At 37.6% G+C, this 18,901-nt stretch overlaps 2 protein-coding genes across 2 annotated transcripts; one reads left to right on the top strand and one right to left on the bottom strand.

Moving 5' to 3' along the window:
• Positions 1–341: 341 nt before the first annotated feature.
• On the top strand, positions 342–6,215 carry LOC105059189 (large ribosomal subunit protein bL28c). The gene is made up of 2 exons (XM_010942423.4): positions 342–736; positions 5,780–6,215. Exons 1-2 carry the CDS (start codon positions 358–360, stop codon positions 6,010–6,012), a joined length of 612 nt encoding a protein of 203 aa, XP_010940725.2. The 5' UTR covers positions 342–357; the 3' UTR covers positions 6,013–6,215.
• A 164-nt stretch (positions 6,216–6,379) lies between these two features.
• Positions 6,380–17,169, bottom strand: LOC105059190 (rho GDP-dissociation inhibitor 1). The gene is made up of 5 exons (XM_010942425.4): positions 16,773–17,169; positions 8,846–8,909; positions 8,548–8,766; positions 6,789–6,913; positions 6,380–6,621 (listed from the first exon to the last, which is right to left on the bottom strand). The coding sequence occupies exons 1-5, from the start codon at positions 16,995–16,997 to the stop codon at positions 6,556–6,558; spliced, it is 699 nt and encodes a 232-aa protein (XP_010940727.1). The 5' UTR covers positions 16,998–17,169; the 3' UTR covers positions 6,380–6,555.
• Positions 17,170–18,901: the final 1,732 nt, after the last annotated feature.

Here is an 18,901-nt window from a genome sequence, read left to right as displayed (position 1 = left end):
TGTGAACTCGACAGTGTAAAGTTTTGGAGTGGCTCTTCGCTAATGGAAAGTGGTGGGAAATGATGTAGATATATAGGAGTTTCCAGCACTGCTGGTGTCTGCAATTTTGCATCAGGGGTATATATTGCATCGATTTGTTGTTTACTCAAGGGAAAGGTGGGGTTGGATTACAAATTGTTGGTGAATTATTTCTTCGAGGCTGTTCGGCAAATTACCTGCTAGAAATTTTTACTGCATCTTGACTCTTGCGTGCCGGCTGATTGCTATTTGACCTCCTTGGCTGACCCAATTTCCAAAGATTTTAGGTCGTCAACCATGCAATCACGGCGTAGCTATGTGCCCGCTACTATTACACGCATGCGCTATTTGCCACGCTGTCCTTGCAACGCGTTCCGGGTTTGTCCACGTCAGGAGCGGTCCAACGTTCTTCCCTTATCTTCTTTGAGCTCGTCTCGATCTCTCTCGTTCTCTCTTATTTCGGAGACAGGAAAAATGGCGGCAGCTCTTGGGGGGCACTCGGCGTTCTTCTTCGCGAGGACCAAGGGATTTAATTCTTCTTCTCCTAAGGTTGGGGTTAGGGTTAGAGTTTGGAGCCCCAGGGCGTTGATACCTGCCAATCAGTGCTCGACGCTAGGGTTCGGGAGGTCCCTGTTGGGCGGTGGCAGGATCGGCATCTCCCAAGCCCCGCTGCCCAATCCCATCCTTCCTACGGCTCCCGTCCAGCCCATCGTTGCCCGTGAGTCTCTCAATCTCTTCCCCATCTTGTGCTGATTTTTTTTTCCTCTCCTTTCTTCAACTCTTTATTGTCCGTGATTAGTTTTTTTTACCCAGTTCTGGGTATTGGAAAATTATAGAATGCTGTATTTTTGCTACTTCTAGCGAACCCAAAATATTTCTCCGAAGAAGACAGGTAAATACTTTTCTCATATTTAGGGAGAAGCATGGGAAACTGAAGGCCATGCTACATGTAATATCCGGTCCATGGGCCTTAAGCTCAACGAAAAAAAAAAAAAATCGGAAGAAGACTCCCGATAGGAGTCTTTTTCTCCGACGAGGCCGCTCGGATTAGGAGTCCTAGCTCCACCGGAGCTCCTAGGGCACTCTATAAATTGGCCTTCCCCCTCCCTAAGATCCTCCACCGGCCTTCCTCGCTCTTCTTCTCCTCGATTTTTTCGATTGAAGCCGCGGCCTCCCCTCTCTTCCCGCCAGTCGCCGGATTTTGTCGGGGAAGAAGTACCCTGTTCCGCCCCTCTCTTTTTTTCGATTTTCCGGCGTCGGCGGTCACCAGCGACCGCCGGCCTTGGTCCCTTCGAGCCTCGGGTGGGTCGCCCTCTGGCCGCCGGCCACTGCCGTGCCGGCTGCGGCCCCTGATCGGCCGACCAAAGGGGGGAGCACACGGTCCCCTGTTTTTGCCCTGAGCCACGGGAAGAAGGAAGAAAAAGAAAAGAAAAAGAAAGAAAAAAAAAAAAAAGGGAGAAGAAGAAGAAGAAGAAGAGAGAGGATTTTTCTCTCTACTCTCTCCCTCCCTCTTTTCCTCCCTCTCCCCTCTTTCTCCCTCTTCTCTCTCCACTTTCTCTCTCTACTTTCTCTCTCTAAAAATTTTCTCTCTCCTCTTTTCTCTCTCTAAGAAAGACTTGTAGATCATGTATTGGGCCATCTTTTTCTCTTCTAGGTATCTATGATCTCGAATCAATTTAGTGCCCGAGTGATCTATCAGACGGGTTACCTAATCAATCATTTTTTTATTATTATTTAATTTTATTAAATTTATAGAATAAAAATTGATCATAATTTAATATTTTAAATATGATTATCTGATTCATTGAAGAAAAACTAAAGATCTAGGACGGTTGATGTAAGTGGATCTTACGCTCTTTATTTATTTTTAAATTTTCATAGTTTTTATGCATATGATCTTTTATTAATGAAATCATATTTTTCATAAAATAAGGATCAGCATATGTGGTATGAAAAAGCATGTTTTATTATGAGCATTGATTTCATAAATATATCTTATGAAAATAGTATGGTTATAAAACATGAATTTTATTATTTTTTTATCTATATATATATGTATGTTTTAAGAAAAATATATAAGGATTTCAAAGGCTCTCAGATAGCTACGAACGAATTTCTTCGGAAAGGTCGACATCCGGAGCTAGCATCCACACGAAACATGACCCTGTCAGTGGGTATAAAGTTGACGCATGAAACAAGAACTTTGTCGATTAAGAAACATGACCTTGTTACGGATATAATAATGACCTTAGCACGAATATCTGGGAGCAATGTTTCAAAATTTGACATGAATACATGATAAGAATGATTTATGATTCATGATTGTGAAATATACATGATTTTATGCATGCATGATTGGTTTATGACTTGTTTTATTATATACTCTATGAAATACTTTATTTTATATTATCTATTATTTTTTAAATATTGCATTATCATGAAAAATTTATGCTGGATCTGATAAGGAAGCGTAAGTTATACTCACTGGACTAGTGTAGCTCATATTCTTTTTATTTTTTTTTTTATACAGAGAAATAGGACTAGGATCGATGAAGAAAATTCAGATTTTGGAGATCTGCGATGCAAGCTTGAAAATTTTGTAGATGAAGTTTAGTTATATGATGATCACGAACTTATAGTAAATAATTATGAATTTTGAGATATGAATTTATATTTATTTTCGAATTTAGAAATAGTCCTATTTATAAATAGTCCTATTTCTCTGTATAAGAAAAGAAGAAAATAAAAAGAATATGTTCTACACTAGTCCAGTAAGTAGAACTTGCGCTTCCTTATCAGATCCAGCATAAATTTTTCATGATAATGCAATATTTAGAAAATAACAGATAATAAAAAATAAAGTATTTCATAAAGTATATAATAAAACAAATCATAAACCAATCATGCATGCATAAAATCAATTATATTTCATAATCATGAATCATAAATCATTCTTATCATGTATTTATGTCAAATTTCGAAATATTGCTCCCAGATATTCGTACTAAGGTCACTATTATACCCGTAACAGGATCATGTTTCTTAATCGATAAAATTCTTGTTTCATGCGCCAACTTTATACCCACTAGCATGGTCATGTTTCGTATGGATACTAGCTTCGGATGTCAACCTCTCCGAAGGGATTCGTTCGTAACTATCCGAGAGCCTTTGAAATTCTTATATATTTTTCTTAAAACATACATGTACATAGATAAAAAAATAATAAAATTCATGTTTCATAATCATGCTATTTTCATAAGATATATTTATGAAATCAATACTCATAATAAAACATGCTTTTTCATACCACATATGCTGATCCTTATTTTATGAAAAATATGATTTCATTAATAAAAGATTGTATGTATGAAAATCATAAAAATTTAAAAATAAATAAGGAGCGTAAGATTCACTTACCTCAATCGTCTTAGATCTTTAGTCTTCCTTAAATGAATCAGATAATCCTATTTAAAATATTAAATAATGATCAATTTTTATTCTATAAATTTAATAAAATTAAATAATAACAGAAAGTGATTGATTGGGTATTAGTCCGATAGATCATTCGGGCACTAAATAGATTCGGGATCATAGGTCTCTAGAAGAGAAAAAGATGGCCCAATACATGATCTACAAGTCTTTCTTAGAGAGAGAAAGGAGGAGAGAGAAAAATTTTAGAGAGAGAAAGTGGAGAGAGAAGAGGGAGAAAGAGGGGAGAGAGAAAAATCATCTTTCTTCTTCTTCTTTTTCTTTTCCCTTTTGTTTTTCTTTTTCTTTTCTTTTTTCTTCCCGTGGCTCACTTGGGCAAAAACAGGGGACGGTGTGGTCCCCCCTTTGGTCGGCCGATCAGGGGCCGCAGCCGGCACGGCGGTGGCCGGCGGCAAGAGGGTGACCCATTCGAGGCTCGGAGGGATCAAGGCCGGCGGTCGGTGGTGACCGCTGATGCTAGAAAATCGAAGAAAAGAGGGGCGAAACAGGGGACTTCTTCCCCGACAAAATTCGGCGACACCAGTCACCGGCAATTGTGCTCACAGGTACGGGAAGAGAGGGAGAGAAGAGAGGAAGAGGAATCGCGCTTACCTCGAGCTCCGATGACCTCTCCGATGAGAAATCGAGACGAACACGATAAAAAGAGGCCGCGGCTTCAATCGAAAAAATCGAGGAGAAGAAGAGCGAGGAAGGCCCGTGGAGGATCTTAGGGAGGGGGAAGGCCAATTTATAGAGTACCCTAGGACCTCCGGTGGTCCTAGGACTCCTACCTAATCCGAGTGGCCTCGTCGGAGAAGAAGACTCCAATCGGGAGTCTTCTTCCTTTTTTTTTTTTTTTTTTTCCGTTGGGCTTCTAGTTGGGCTTAAGGCCCATGGACCGGGTATTACACTACAAGCCAAGACCATGCCATTGGAATTGTTCCCACAATCATATCATTTTAATAGCATAAAGCATAGAGTAGAGGAAGCTAAATCGTTTTATCGTACCCCTTGTCGAAGGCAAAGGCTTGTTCTCAAGATTGAAACTTGTTAAATACTACTGATTGGCCCTCTACCTCGTCTTTCCTACTAAAGACTGTATCTTTATCCAAGAAAAAGGGCATCTTGACTCTCCCTCTTGTATTGTAATAGAAGTTCTTGTTTCTCAATCATTTATTCATCTCCATCGCGATTCAGTTTTGAATTCCGGTGTAATAGAGCTAGTTTTTCTTCCTTTGAAGCAACATCAACTTATAACCTCATGATCTTGACACAACAAACGAGTCATACCATTTGATGAATCCAATACGTCCATTTATCCTCTGGAGGATCTGAACAACAATTTGTTTTTGAGAACGAGGAAGTGAACCATATCATAATCATTTGTATGAATTCCTAGTTACCTGTAATATCTCGACTAGCTAGGACAGGATTTGCTCCTTTTTCTCCTCAAATGTGTTGGTTGAATGTTAAAAGTTCAAAGAGTTTCTGGTGCACTTGAATTGTGGAATGTGAATTCAAAAGCCGCGGACAGTTGTCAATCCTGAAGCAAAAGATTTTTTTTTTCTTCATTCATCTGAACTGAACATAAAAAATCGTGGATCACAAAGGGACTCTGCTCTTTCTCCTCTTAGCCCTTTTTTTTGATGGTCCTATTTTTGTGTCTTCTCTTTTGCTTTTCATTGCGTTGCTGGATATTTTGAATCTTTAAACTAATAGTATTCTACCATTATTTTTCGAAATTTCGCTTGTTATGATTAATACATTCCTGTGCCAATGCAGTTTAAAAGTCTGGAGTTTTTGTGATATTTCCTCAAAATTTTTTTTTAAAAAAGTTTTGTGATATATCAAATATGGAGCCCCGGTTCGTTGGAGCATTGTGACGTATATTTTATTTTTATTGCTTATGGGACAAGTAGAACGGTGTTATGCTAAGAGATAGTGCCCCCTAAGATCACATCAAAATATTATTTTGCTGGTAAGATTTAGTTTTATGTTACTGATATGGTGTCTTATTCACAGATAGAACATATAATTATGTCAGATGTTAGTACTTGTTACCAGGTTAGCTATGGCCAGCTCTCAATCAAACTGCATGCTGGATGCCTTCACTAAGACTTTTCTCGTTCGGATCTCCCAGTTAAATGACTCAAAAAATAGCAGTCAGTTTCAACTAGTCTGATGAGCTTATTTACTAGTATCATAAAAACCTTCATCCAAGTTAGCAACAAATTGACTGTACAATCTGCACCACTTGTGTTTGAGGATTTAACTCGAGACCTTGTGGATTCAGGTCGGGTATGTCCTTTTACTGGAAAGAAGGCGAACAGGGCCAACAAGGTCTCCTTCTCAAACCACAAGACGAAGAAGCTGCAGTTTGTCAATTTACAGTACAAGAGGGTGTGGTGGGAAGCAGGGAAACGCTACCTCAAGCTGCGCCTCTCCACCAAAGCACTCAAGACCATCGAGAAGAACGGGTTGGATGCAGTTGCTAAGAAGGCTGGAATTGACCTCCGAAAAAAGTAAAGCTCATCAGGCCATTTTGGAATTTCCCCTTGTCTGTAACTTTTTTTTTTTTCTTGGGGGGTCTGTGTTTGTTTGGACAAACCTTGGATTTGCATTACAAGGAAAGTTTCCTCCACCTCCTTTTTTTAGTTCCTCTGTAATGGCACAGAATTCATTATCGGCCACAAAAAATGGCAATTCTTACCATGTAAAGATTGCTAGCATATGTCCCAATTGCAATTGAGGAAGCCTCTGCTGCATATGGATCCACCTGATGTTTAGCAAGACAGGATGAATATAACAGCACAAAACAAGCATAAAACAACACCACAGGTTGCACAGGAGCTTTTGTGCCTGTGGGTTCGATCGGCTTTTTAGAACAGAGAAATTTTAATGGATGCACAGGTGGAGATCTTCATTTTATTTCTTTTTAGTTTTTTGTAAGGTGTGGTCCCCTTAAAACAAGTTTCTGCGGTTTAAAACATTGTGCAGCTTTAAGTACATGTGCATTGCACAGCCTCTTTTATTAAGTTTTAATTTTGTTTGATCTTGAGAAATATATTATCAACGGTTCTTGATTTCAAAGGAGTAGCCGAGTTCCAGGTGGCATCTCTTGTCATCATCTTCAAACTGCAATAAAGCCAGAAACCAAAATCAGTCTTATGTAGGTATATTTTGTTCTCAATTACCACAAAGAAGATTTCAGATAATTAACAAAGAAACTAAAACTGAAAGAAGCCAGCAAAGAAGTTAATAATTTTGACAGTTTTATCTGGATACCATTTGATCATATGTACCTTAAGTATCGCTGAGTAGACTCCACGAGCGAGTGAACCAGAGGGAGTAGTCTCATCTTCCAGCGAATGTTCGTAGGGCTCAAGCTGAGGAGCAAAAGTACCAAGCATTCCCTTGCTTTGATCGACTGAAATTTGAAAGGAGAAGGAGCGAGTGTAAGTGAAAAACAAGTGTACACAATTATGGTGAAGCACATGAAGCCATTCTCTAGCTAAGATAAATCAATGTCAGATATCTGGAAGTAATTATAAGTTGCACCCAAAATCATCAACAGATAGGCCAAGGACCAAAAGTTTGTTAGGAGAGGGAACTGCCCATGGTCTGGCCAGCAGTCTTTTGTTTGCCTTTCATATTTGCCAGAATCCTTGAGATTTTCAGGTTTCGACTGTAACATTCAACCAGTTCTATAGCACAGGTGATATCCCTATATAATTAACCCAAAAAGGTGAATGATATACCAATATTGCTGCAGGAAATCAGCAGTTAAATTACCCACATAACATAGAAGGTTATTCTGCACTCCTTATAAGCAACAAGGTTTTTTCCCTTGATCCTTTTTTGTTCTTTTTTTTAGTGAAAGACACGAAAACATAAAAGGCATAATTGAATCTCCTTTCGTGAAATGTTCATCAGATCTCCCTAAAATGGAAAATGAAAAAAAAAAAAAAGCAAACTAAAATGCCAAACAGATAGTAATGGATTAATAATTATTTAGAACTTAAGAATCGAACAGAATGAACTAGGTAATGAACTAATTTGCAGCAAGTTTAGTTGTCAGTCAAGCTTGAACTTTTTCATCAATTACCACCTTTATCCGGTTTTGATAAAAAGTTAGACAACACTTCATGCAAACAGAAAATTACTTGAGTATATATTCATGCTGACAAGTCAAGACTGGTCTGGAAAGTGTATATGTGCTAAATGAAATTAGGGTGCCCAAGTAAGGTCATAGAAGCCAGTTGTTTTTCCACAGCTGCCACTTAGTGGAGGTAAAATTCTAGCATCTTCAAATACATTCTTGTCATGAGCTACTTGCATACTACCAATAGCTCTCATTGAAGAAACTAGTCACGATGCTATAGAAAGAGTGAAAACTCTTCCACTTGCCTCTTGTTTCTCAAACCTTTTGCATTAAATAACAAGGGAATGCAGAATGCCCTGACTTATATAAGACTATAGGGAAATCCTCCTTTGTGACCTTAATTCAGGGCCATAGCTCTCTGCTCTGAGTATGCAACTATAGGAAAACAGATAAGAACTTAAATGACAAGCAAATGTCATGCTAGTCAACATATACTCCTATAATTGGATGGTTGAACCGGATCTTAAAAATAAAAGCAGGTAAGGAAATCAGAAAAAATAAAAACAGTGTTAAAGAGGAAGACTTGAGGAATTTACCCCAATGCAAAGAAACACTTTGGAGCCCGCCACATACAACTAATATTTGACTGATTCATCATGGTAAAAGGTAATTCATAAGTCTCGGTGAACTATTTAAGCAACAAACACAAGAAGGCTAAGCTCTAAGGTGGCAGAGTTGCATCAAACCTGGACTTAATCTCTATATCTGATGTTCATTGCATTTCCTTAATTCTCCAAAAGCCAGACTTCATTAAGTGTTAACCATATGATGGCATATATTTTCAGCTGAATGAATACGAATGTCAAACTTGCTATAAATATGGAGCAGGAAATTTCCAGGTTCTTTCATCGGTTTTTTTTTTTCTCACGAAAAAAAAGGAAAAAATCAATGTAACATACCTTGTCGACCTTTCTTCCACACAGTGTTCAAGTAATTTAAGCCAGAAACAATGTTATGCTTAACACTGAAAGTCAGTTTGAGATGATATTGTGATCCTTCCTTGAGAGTAAATAAAACATGGCTTTGATCCTCTGCTACTGGTAAGGGTATTACAATTTCAGCACAGCCCTCAGACACAATTCCTATGGAGTGGAATGTAACTTCAGGTTCCATTTGGCCTGCAGAAAGGTGACAGTTTTGAATGCAGGGTCATAGCAAAAGTTCAAATTAGCAACTAAAGAAAACAGCTAGACTGACCATTTAATTCTCCCTCAAGACAACCAAGCAGCTTTTCTTTCCACCTCCTCAGACTTTCATCATCCTGCAGGATTCATAGGATTTTAATTGAAGCTAAGATGACACTAAAATTTGTCCTGTAAAAGCAAAAGTCCACTTCATAAAGAAAGGAGGGAAAAGAATCTAAGAGATGCATTAAATATTGATAAATCGGTAACTTTGTTACTCCCTGGTATCATTTGTTCTACTGCCGAGGGACATAAAAGTACAATGATGCAAGAATCTTGGAACCCTCCCCCCCACCCCCCCCCCCCCAACCCAAAAAACAGAGAGAGAATCATACAATATGTGAAAAATTCTACTTCAGCAAGAATAGATTTAAGCCTTTTTTGGTCAATATCAAATCTGCGAATTATGTGATGTAAGGCCAATTGCAAAGCACACTTCAATCATAACAATGTTGAATGCAGGCTCACCCTAACTTGAGAACAACCCTTTTTATCACCACTAATGCTTGATGGAAACTAGGCAAATGAATTTACAGTGACGCACTAGATATATGTGGTAAGATTTTCCTATAGCATTTGAAATAAGCCTGTAGATCTCGTTTTTAATGCACATCTGACAGCGAGTTCATCAAACTGTCCAGATAAAGGTGGTAATATCATAATGCCTGTATTAATTATAACTTCTATGTTAGGAAGATTTAGCTTCATATGATTGTAAAGAGGAATGGTATATCCCTGTTGTCCCATCAAAACAACCATAACATGTTGAGAGACAATACGAGGGAAAAGAAAGAGAGGATGGGAAGGAGGGGTGCAGGAGAAGAACAGATATTAGAGGCTGAAGAAAGGAAAAAACCCTCACATGGCCCTCTCTCACAACATCCTTCATGCATGAGCCTTCTCCCACAACATCTTTCACGTGTATGCTCTCTAATGCAATTCACTTGCAAACTCTCTTAATAATAAATTTTTGTTGGTGCAAATTTCTTAGGTGTTCCCTTTAAAATCTTTAACTAAAATGATTGTTTGAACATGTAAATATCCCTAGATTTGTAACCTGATGGATCCATGGATTGCATCAGCATTCAAAGAATCTAGAACATAAAAGATTACCACTATCAGAGTGTTGGGAAGCTATGGGATCTAATACTAAAAATCTTTTGTTTCTCTATCAGGCATATGCATGCTATCAAACTATGTACATTTAAAATTTTTATGGATTTTTTCCTTTTTTTATTGTTTCGGTAGATATACATTACTAGATTTGCAACCCAAGGGATCCATGGATAGGAATAGGGTTCTAAGACCCTAAATGGCAAGCAACCACTTCTATTTGACATTTTAGGTCATGGTATCAGAGGTGCTTAGCAAAGTGTCAAAAACTGCCAGACCATTCAAAAATGGAGATGCTTGACATACACAACAACCTTGACTTTTGATACTTAAGAATAAAGAAATATTAGTACAGCATAGATCATTCAAGGCAGTTAAGGAAGTATCCAAGAACAACAACAAAAATTGATGATGTCAAGTGGAAGGACCTAAATTTAGAGGCAATGACAATTAAAGTTCGCCGTCTTGGTATGGGACCCTATACCTGTCACATCCCAAATCCGAAACATAATACGGTCATGCTACCGAAGAATGGAGCCCACGATAACATGAAACCAATCAATCATAATCAACTAAAATCCACAAATAAAAAATTCAATTCCATTATTCATCAAATAATTAAAGCAATATTGATTCGGAGCATCTAAATCCAAAAGCAAGTACCAACCCAAATCTCAACATTCGTAAATAAATAAATATAAATCCATGATTATAAAATAAACTAAACTTCTGCTACCAAATTTTCAAGCTTGCTATGCAAATCCCCAAGTTTAAATCTTTCATCGGTCCTAACTTTTTTTCTCTATAAAAGAAAAAAAAATAAAAAGAATATGAGCTACACTAGCCCGATAAGTAGAATCGGTGCTTCCTTATCAGATCAAACATAAGTTTTTCCACAATAATGCAATATTTAGAAAATAACAGATATTATAAAAATAAATATTTCATAAAGCATATAATAAAACAAGTTATAAACCAAATCATGCTTGCATAAATCATGATTATTTCATAAACATGAATCATAAATCATTCTTGTCAGATATTCGTAGCATGTTTCAAAATATTGCTCACAGATATTCATGCTAAGGTCACTATTATACCCGTGATAGAATCATGTTTCTTAATCGACAGAGTTCTTGTTTCATATGTCAACTTTATACCCATTAGCCGGACCATGTTTCGTGTGGATGCTAGCTCCGGATGTCGACCTTTCGAAGGAATTCGTTCATAGCTATCTGAGAGTCTTTGAAATCTGTCTTTTTCTTGAAACATACATATATATAGATGGAAAAACAATAAAATTCATACTTCATAATCATACTATTTTCATGAAACATATTCATAGAATCAATGCTCATAATAAAACATGCTCTTTCATATCACATATGCTGATCCTTATTTTATGAAAAATACGATTTCATCAATAATAATTCTTTGCATAGAAAATATGGTTATTTAAAAATATATAAGAAGTGTAAGATCCACTTAACTTGATTATTTTAGATCTTCAGATTTTTTTAGAAGAATCAGCTAATCCTATTTAAAATATCAAATCATCATCAATTTCTATTCGATGAATATAATAAGATTAAATCATAAGGAAAGAGGACTGTTGATCGGACGTGTCGGACCATACAGACACCAGGGCGATTCAGGATCTCCAAGCTAAGGGTCAGATTTAAGATCAATCAATAAGGCTCATTAATAATGGATTTAAAAGAGACTTGATATGGCCAGATAAGGTTCACACGCAGCACGGATATCAAAGCGACTTCGGATCATCTTGTTGGAGTCAACATGAGTCCCTAGAAGATGAAGGCATGACTTAGTACAGGATTCATAGATCTTCTTAAAGAGAGAAAGTCGGTCATGAGAGAAAAAGTACAGAGAGAAAGTGGAGAGAGAATCTTCTTATCCTTCAGAAGAGGCAATCATGATTGAGATCATCAATGGTTATATCAAGATGACTCAATATGGATTAACTATGATCAGATGCTATCAATTTCGAATAAGGACCGAGCTGGGATCCAACCTATTGCACGATTCTAGATCATCTTATTTTCATCTCAAGTTTGTCCTAGAATCCATGATGCAGTTAGAGAGCGAAAGAAAGAGAGTAGAAAGATCCTAGAAAGAGAAGGAGAGAGAGAAAAAAAAATTTCTCTCTTTTTTTTTCTTTTCTTCTTCTTTCTTTTCTTTTCTTCTTTCTTTTCCTGGTCGAACAGAGGGACAAGAAGGGGGGCTTGGTGGCTCGTGCTCCAACGAGGTGCGGCGGCACGGTCGGAGGTCAGGCAACAGTGATCAACGGTCACAGGACAAGGCGACGATGCACGGGTGGCCGGTGGCAAGGACCAATCAACAGAAAATCATGGAAAAAAAATATCCAAAATCAGGAGATTATTCTTTATGATGTTTTCCGACCAAATCGGTGGCCAACGGTGAGCCCTGGGTTAAGGGGAGAAAGGGAAGAGGGAGAGGAAGAAGGAGAGGGGCTTTACCTCTGCTTCAGTGGCATCTTTGGCATCGATTTCTGACAGGCACAAGCAAAGGGGGTTGCAGCTTCAAAGGAAGGACTGAGGGAGAAGGAAGAGGGAGGAGACCGGTGTTCACCGTAGGTGGCTTTGGAGGAGGGAGGGAAGGTTTTATAGAGTGGAGGGGAGGCCGAATCCTTCTCGGATTCGACTTCCTCTCTGATGAGGTCGCGCGGAAGAAGACTCCCAGCGGGAGTCTTCAATGTTTTCTTTTTTTTTTTTGTTTAGAGCGGGATATCACAATACCGGTATCCTGCTGGTATAGTGTTGATACACCCGGTATAGGCATTGGTTTAGCATATCAAGACTTGGTACATCTCTTGTATTGAGTCTTGGTTCGGTACCAATATGGTACACTAATGCCTAGCATGGGGCTGTATGCACCGATATGCCAAACCTTGATGAGAATACTCTTAGACTTTTTTGGTAGGCTACATAATATATGCCATCAATGATGAACTAAAACTAAAGTTATATGAAAGTAATAAAAAATTTTAAATGGGTTAAAAGTAAAGAACATCGTACCAAAGCAAAATTCTAACAACCACCTTTTAAAACTTATTGACTCACCAAATCTACCTTACTTTCCAATGTAGTACTAAAATCTGATGATATTTAACTTCTACAAATTTGCATGCTGTTCATGACTAACAAAAAGAAAAGGAAGGAATATAAAAACCAAGGGGGTTTTACCTGATCCTTTTTTCACCTTATGTTTGTGGTGATGATCTCTCTTTCTTCCCTTTATAGGCATTGCCTCCAAGTCTCCAATCTTACTAAACTGAGACATGAGGGCAGTCAAGTAAACCATACAATTCTTGTTTATAGATACTGATCCTCCCTATCCATAAAATGAAAAAAAAAAAAAGCTACCAATCTAATTGTTGCAGAAAGTCTTGCCTTTGCTGCATCTTCTCACCCTAAAGATCCATTAGTATAATCCTAAATTCCATCACCACCTTCATGATTTTCGCAAGTTGACAATTGTGAGCTGTCATACAGTGCCTCATGACTGCTTGTTGGATTGTCAAATCAATTACTTCGAGTCATCAAAGTATCATTCTCTATTGATCGCTCAAGAAACCGACAAACTAATCCAGTATACTTATGAAATCAGGGACAAATGGATGCAAATATGATAGACAGTCTTGCTACATGTTCAACAATCCAGTATTATGATGGTTGCGCTCTGTGAATTGCATTGGCAACCATTAAGGGATCTTAAAGAACCTTGGTTGTTACTTCCACATCTTCAGGATGCCCTTCCTGCAAGTTTCGATAGTAAGAAATATTGGATTCAGCTCTCAAAAATATTCAAGAGGATCATTGGTAAAAAATTTCCACTCTCTAGATTAGTCATATTTCAATCCTTTGCATAAAATCTTGGATCAAATTTAATTGTCACTCTATCAGGATATTCCAAATAATGCATGTCCTTTCTTGCTATCTCAATGTGCATCTTGGTAGCATAGTTGCCAGCAAAGGTTCATGATTCTTTACTCTCATAGCTTTAATGTCAATCCAATTTTGATGCACATTTGGAAAGATATAAATTTGCTTCTCAATCCAATATTTGGATGAATCAGGGAGATGGGAAAGATGCTCTAGATATTAACCAAAGGCGAACCGTCAACCCTGATCTCGAATGTAGAGCACACAAGATACACCGGGGAAACAAGATTATTATTATCAAAGCACACTACCTTTAGCCATGTTAAAACATGAAATTGTCTCAGTCCTTGACTATTTTAAAGCCTACTGAGCAACCAAATCTATCTTATTTGGAATGCCTACTATAGTACCTTCTATAAGAACAAAGATCTATTTAGATTTATTAAGAGATGTGTTTAACAACAAAGCCAACCTACCATAAGTGGTACTTTAGCCACATAAAATGATTCAGGTAAAAGCCAGCCAGCAGGTGTTGAACTCTTAAATAAATGACGTGGAATTCCTGTAAGTGAGATCTTGTCAACCCCTAATTGTCTGCCATAAGATCTCATTTCCTATGAATGGCTTCTGAAAGTAAAGAAAAAAGCACCATCTAATATTTATGATCATATGCAGCTTCGATATTTAGAAATTGTTATCATGTCAGTACACATTAATTCAACTCGTCATCATGTGCGGAAAAATAAATAAGCAGAGCTGTTGGAACTTGGATCTCTGTGTATTCTATACCCAAGGACTTCAATCTCAGGGATCAGTACCATGTTGATGGACACCCAGTAGCATATGATCCTCGATATGGGGTGGTGATCCTCAATAAGCCTATGTGTCAATACAAATGAGGAGAAAAAAAGGGAAAAAGGTGTACAGAGCAGTATAGAGTCGGTCCAGCTTAATATGGGCAATATGGGTCTAATTCACCCAATATCGGTGAATACTAACACATGTATGCAAGCTCATGGCTCACGTTGTATGTACTCGCTGATACAAGTGCAGTACATGCATGAGATATCAACCTAACTAGGGTGAACATATCGAAAAACTAATATCAGTCAATGCATTAGATATCCAGAGATTGTTGCTTAACAAGAATTGGAGTTATTAGGGTGACATGTAGAATAAGATAAGGGAAAACATATCAGGTGATTGGAAGCACCTTCATAGGTATGCTCATATTCAATATAACCAAGTAGTCAAAGAAGTATCTCCCAAGGTCATCTTTGCAATGTTAGCAAAAGCACAATTATACCGATTTGTTTACTACAAGATCTATTTAAACAAAGAAAAGGTAAATTTCATTAATGCATAAAATGGCATCATGTGAAGATTTATGCTATTAAGAACCCTAGGTGGCATGAGAGAGAATGATGGTCAAAAGCTATGGCTTTTTTTATCAAGCATGTTGTATATATGTACGTCAAGGAATCTCCCTGAAACTTCTACTCCTCAATGCTGGCTCTGTTTTGAGCTGCTTCCTTTTTGAAGCTGGATGATGTTTGAGGGGAAAAGAATTTTTTTAAACCATAAGAAAAATTTAATACATGTTCTAGATTATATCATTTTTTGGTAGGTAATAAAAAAAGCATCAGGCTTTCAAACTAAGAATATGCCCAAAAGACAATCGCACAGAAGCGGAGATAAATTTCTGCTAGCATTTTCGTTTATTATTAAAAAAAAATCATTTACTAATTAATGCAACATACTAGTTCTTTATGGATTTAAAAACATTGATGAAAGGAAGAACAGTGAAGAAGTGATATATGGAATCTTGACAACCAATATAACTGATCATCAAGACCCTTTTATACCACTCAGACGTGAACTTCTAAGAAGAGAAGTACCATCTGGATGGCATATTGCTACAGCAACAGAAGATATCAGAAATTGCCATCGCCATTTTTTTTTACTTTAACAATAATTATATTCTTTGGTAGGCCAGTCAGCCAGGTCTGTGGCCTTTCTTTCCTAATGTGGTTGGCTCACAGCTAATGTGATATAGCGATTGGGACCACTCAACTTGTATTATCGTGCCACTGTTTATCTAAATAAATTTAGGAAGACTCTGTTGCTCTGTTGACCAATACTCTTCAAAGTAGACACACACACACACACATAAAAAGCCTTCCACAACTCAAGGCATTAAAATCTTTAGTGCATAAAAAAATTTAAAAAAAAAACAAAAAAAAAAAAACAAGCATCAAAGCTAAATAGTTAAAAACACAGTCCTACAGTATCAAATATTAAGTCATTACTTCGAGAAAGAATAAGATATTGAAAAATAACGACTGGGTAATTAGCGGCCACAGGAACCATAGAAGAAAGAAGGAGCCATTTAACAACTAGCATTTCTATCTAAAATATAGAAAGAATAAACTGCAGTAGATCAAATAGTAATGCAACGAAGGCAATTGAGCATACAATTCAAATCAGGCTACACTCAAATAACACATTTCATCATAACCACAATTAGACCACAAGACACAAGAACACCATCTAAGGCCACAATTAAATTTCCAATATAAGAGAACAAATCTTTAGAAATGTACAAAGAGATGGAGACCCACGGGACCAAGATACCGGACATCTCCAAGATTAAACCAACCCAAAATAACCCACCACGTCGCGACCCACAACATCAAAAGCAAACAATGATTCAAAAAAACCAAAAAGATAGATAAAACAAAAATCTAAAATACATCATATATCAAGTTGATTGCAAAAAAGGATCGCATCTTTAGCAGAAAACCCACATCCCAGATCTTCAAGGAGAAAGGGAAGAAATCAAGAATAAAAGAGACAAGATCGCTAGAGAAAGAGAGAGGGAAAAGAAGAGGCCGAAATCAAGACCTTGTCTTTCTCCAGCTGTTCCTTGAGGGAGATCAGAGGCCCGGGAACGAACCCATCGGCTCCAACCTCCTCGTCCTCCTCTCCATCAACTTCCTCCTCATCGATTTCGGCCTTCTTCTCACCAACCAAGGCATCATCGCCGCTCTCCGGCGGAGCTTCAAGGGCGTCCCTAAGAGTTATCGAGGCGGAGGAACTCCCCGCCTCCGCTCTCCTCTCTCCATCCATCGTCGCTAAAACCCTCCTTTCCGATCGAAACCTCGAAGGTCCACGAAACCAAAAGCGAGAGCGAGAGCGAAAGAAAGGAAAGAGTAAGAGTGAAAGTGAGAGAGAGAAAGGAGGTTATTTATAGGTCTTAATGGATTGATAGCGTACATTTTGACAATGGTTTATCGCGGGCGCTTCCATTTGAGTCATGCACAAAGAAAAAGAAAAAAAAGGTTCCGTGGCTAGAGATAGTAGGAAGTTCGTCAAACCGTCCCTTTGACTTAGGAATGCACGTGTCGGATCAGGTGATGGATTATTTTGACCCGCCCTGAATTTGGTCGAACGCGCGCGCTGGCACAAATCTAGCCTTGACGATGATGCCCAGCGCCAGGTCCTGTTAAGATTTGTGCGTAGTTGGAGGACGGCTGGAATCCAGAAGGAAAAGGATATTTTGTGAAATTTACCATTTCATCCGTTCATGACGTACTCCTCGTCACTTAATCTTAGAATATAAGTAGGAATGTGGGAGTAAGATAAGAATCCATGATGTACATGAAACAAAATATAGAACGTAAGAACAACTTAAGAGAGAAGAAAGGGTGAGGAACATAAAAAGTCTCACGGCTCCTACCTGCCATCCACCGTTGCCTACCATCATTATAATCTCCATAACCATCATCGTTGGCCTCCATTATCTTCCACCATTGTAGATTTCTACAACTAATCATCATTAATCTCTGCTACCATCATTATTATCGAAGATCTCCATCATCATCTACTACCATTATTATCAATCTCCATCATGAACTATCATCAATGAAGATCTCCATTATAATTCATTATCATCCATCATTGCCATTGTTAATCTCCATAACCACTCATTATCATGGAGATCTTCATCTCTATCAACCTTAGTACTAATGTTATCGATCTACATTACCATCAAAGATTTTTACCACCATGCTAATGATTTTCATCTACTCATCACTATCAATAATCTCTAATATCATCCACCAACATTGGTCTCCACCACAACTCCCAATCATCAAAAAAATCATCAATGATCTTAAGCACTATATATATGATTAATAGTAGCAACGGATCATCCACTATTGTCCATCATCATTGTCATCAATTTTTAGCACTACGTGGCGCCGTCAAAAATTTTCATCACCATCCATCACTTTAGTTTCCAATCTTCACCCTCTGTCATCATCATCAAAGAACTTCCTTAATGCCCAACACCGCAATCTCCACTATACCATCAATCGCTGTCAATAATATTGGTGGAGATTGCTGTTACACTGGTTTTAAAAGGATAAGTAATGCACATACCAGATCATAGCAGACGTGCATATTTCAAATTAATGACATAAGCATTTTAAAGAGATGATGCATAGGAATCTCATGCCCACATTTTAAAAAGGCAATGTATATATTACAAAATATTAATACAAGTACTTGATAAGATGATTTGCACCTGTTCAATTGCCGGTTTTATAATAGGTGATAAAATTAATTGATGCACAAGTTTCAAATTGATAAGGCATATATCTTAAATAGCTAATGCATAGAAAGTTGATGCACGTCTTAAAAGGCAATGCGTAGGTTACAAACTTTTGACGCATACATTTGAAACAAATGTTCAATTACTGGTGTATACATTTTAAATATAAGATGCACTTATTAGATGACAATTGATGCATACTATGAAATAAGATGAGTTAAAAGCACATTTTAAATAGTTGATGCACATATTTCAAATTGATGACATCTATATCTCAGGTGGTTGGTGCACATGAATGTAACATACATGTTCCAAAAAAAACTGCACATATTATAAAATTTTAATGCACGTATTTGAAATAAGCAGTTTACGCATGCTTAATTGTTGGTGGAGATATCTTGATTCATATATTTTAAAC

The sequence above is a fragment of the Elaeis guineensis genome, chromosome 16 (genome assembly GCF_000442705.2).
Source record: "Elaeis guineensis isolate ETL-2024a chromosome 16, EG11, whole genome shotgun sequence".
In the NCBI taxonomy this organism is placed as follows: domain Eukaryota; kingdom Viridiplantae; phylum Streptophyta; class Magnoliopsida; order Arecales; family Arecaceae; genus Elaeis; species Elaeis guineensis.
The sequence above is the reverse complement of the archived record's forward strand: the minus strand, read 5'-3'. Positions and strand labels throughout refer to the sequence as shown.

Excerpts from the sequence above, each read along its gene's own strand:
- LOC105059189 (XM_010942423.4), top strand. The coding sequence starts at position 358 with ATGCGCTATTTGCCACGCTGTCCTTGCAACGCGTTCCGGGTTTGTCCA. Across the intron at positions 737-5,779 it reads CGTCCAGCCCATCGTTGCCC|GTCGGGTATGTCCTTTTACT; the intron begins GTGAGTCTCTCA and ends TTGTGGATTCAG.
- LOC105059190 (XM_010942425.4), bottom strand. The coding sequence starts at position 16,997 with ATGGATGGAGAGAGGAGAGCGGAGGCGGGGAGTTCCTCCGCCTCGATA. Across the intron at positions 8,910-16,772 it reads AACAGCTGGAGAAAGACAAG|GATGATGAAAGTCTGAGGAG; the intron begins GTCTTGATTTCG and ends TGAATCCTGCAG. Across the intron at positions 8,767-8,845 it reads TCTTGAGGGAGAATTAAATG|GCCAAATGGAACCTGAAGTT; the intron begins GTCAGTCTAGCT and ends ACCTTTCTGCAG.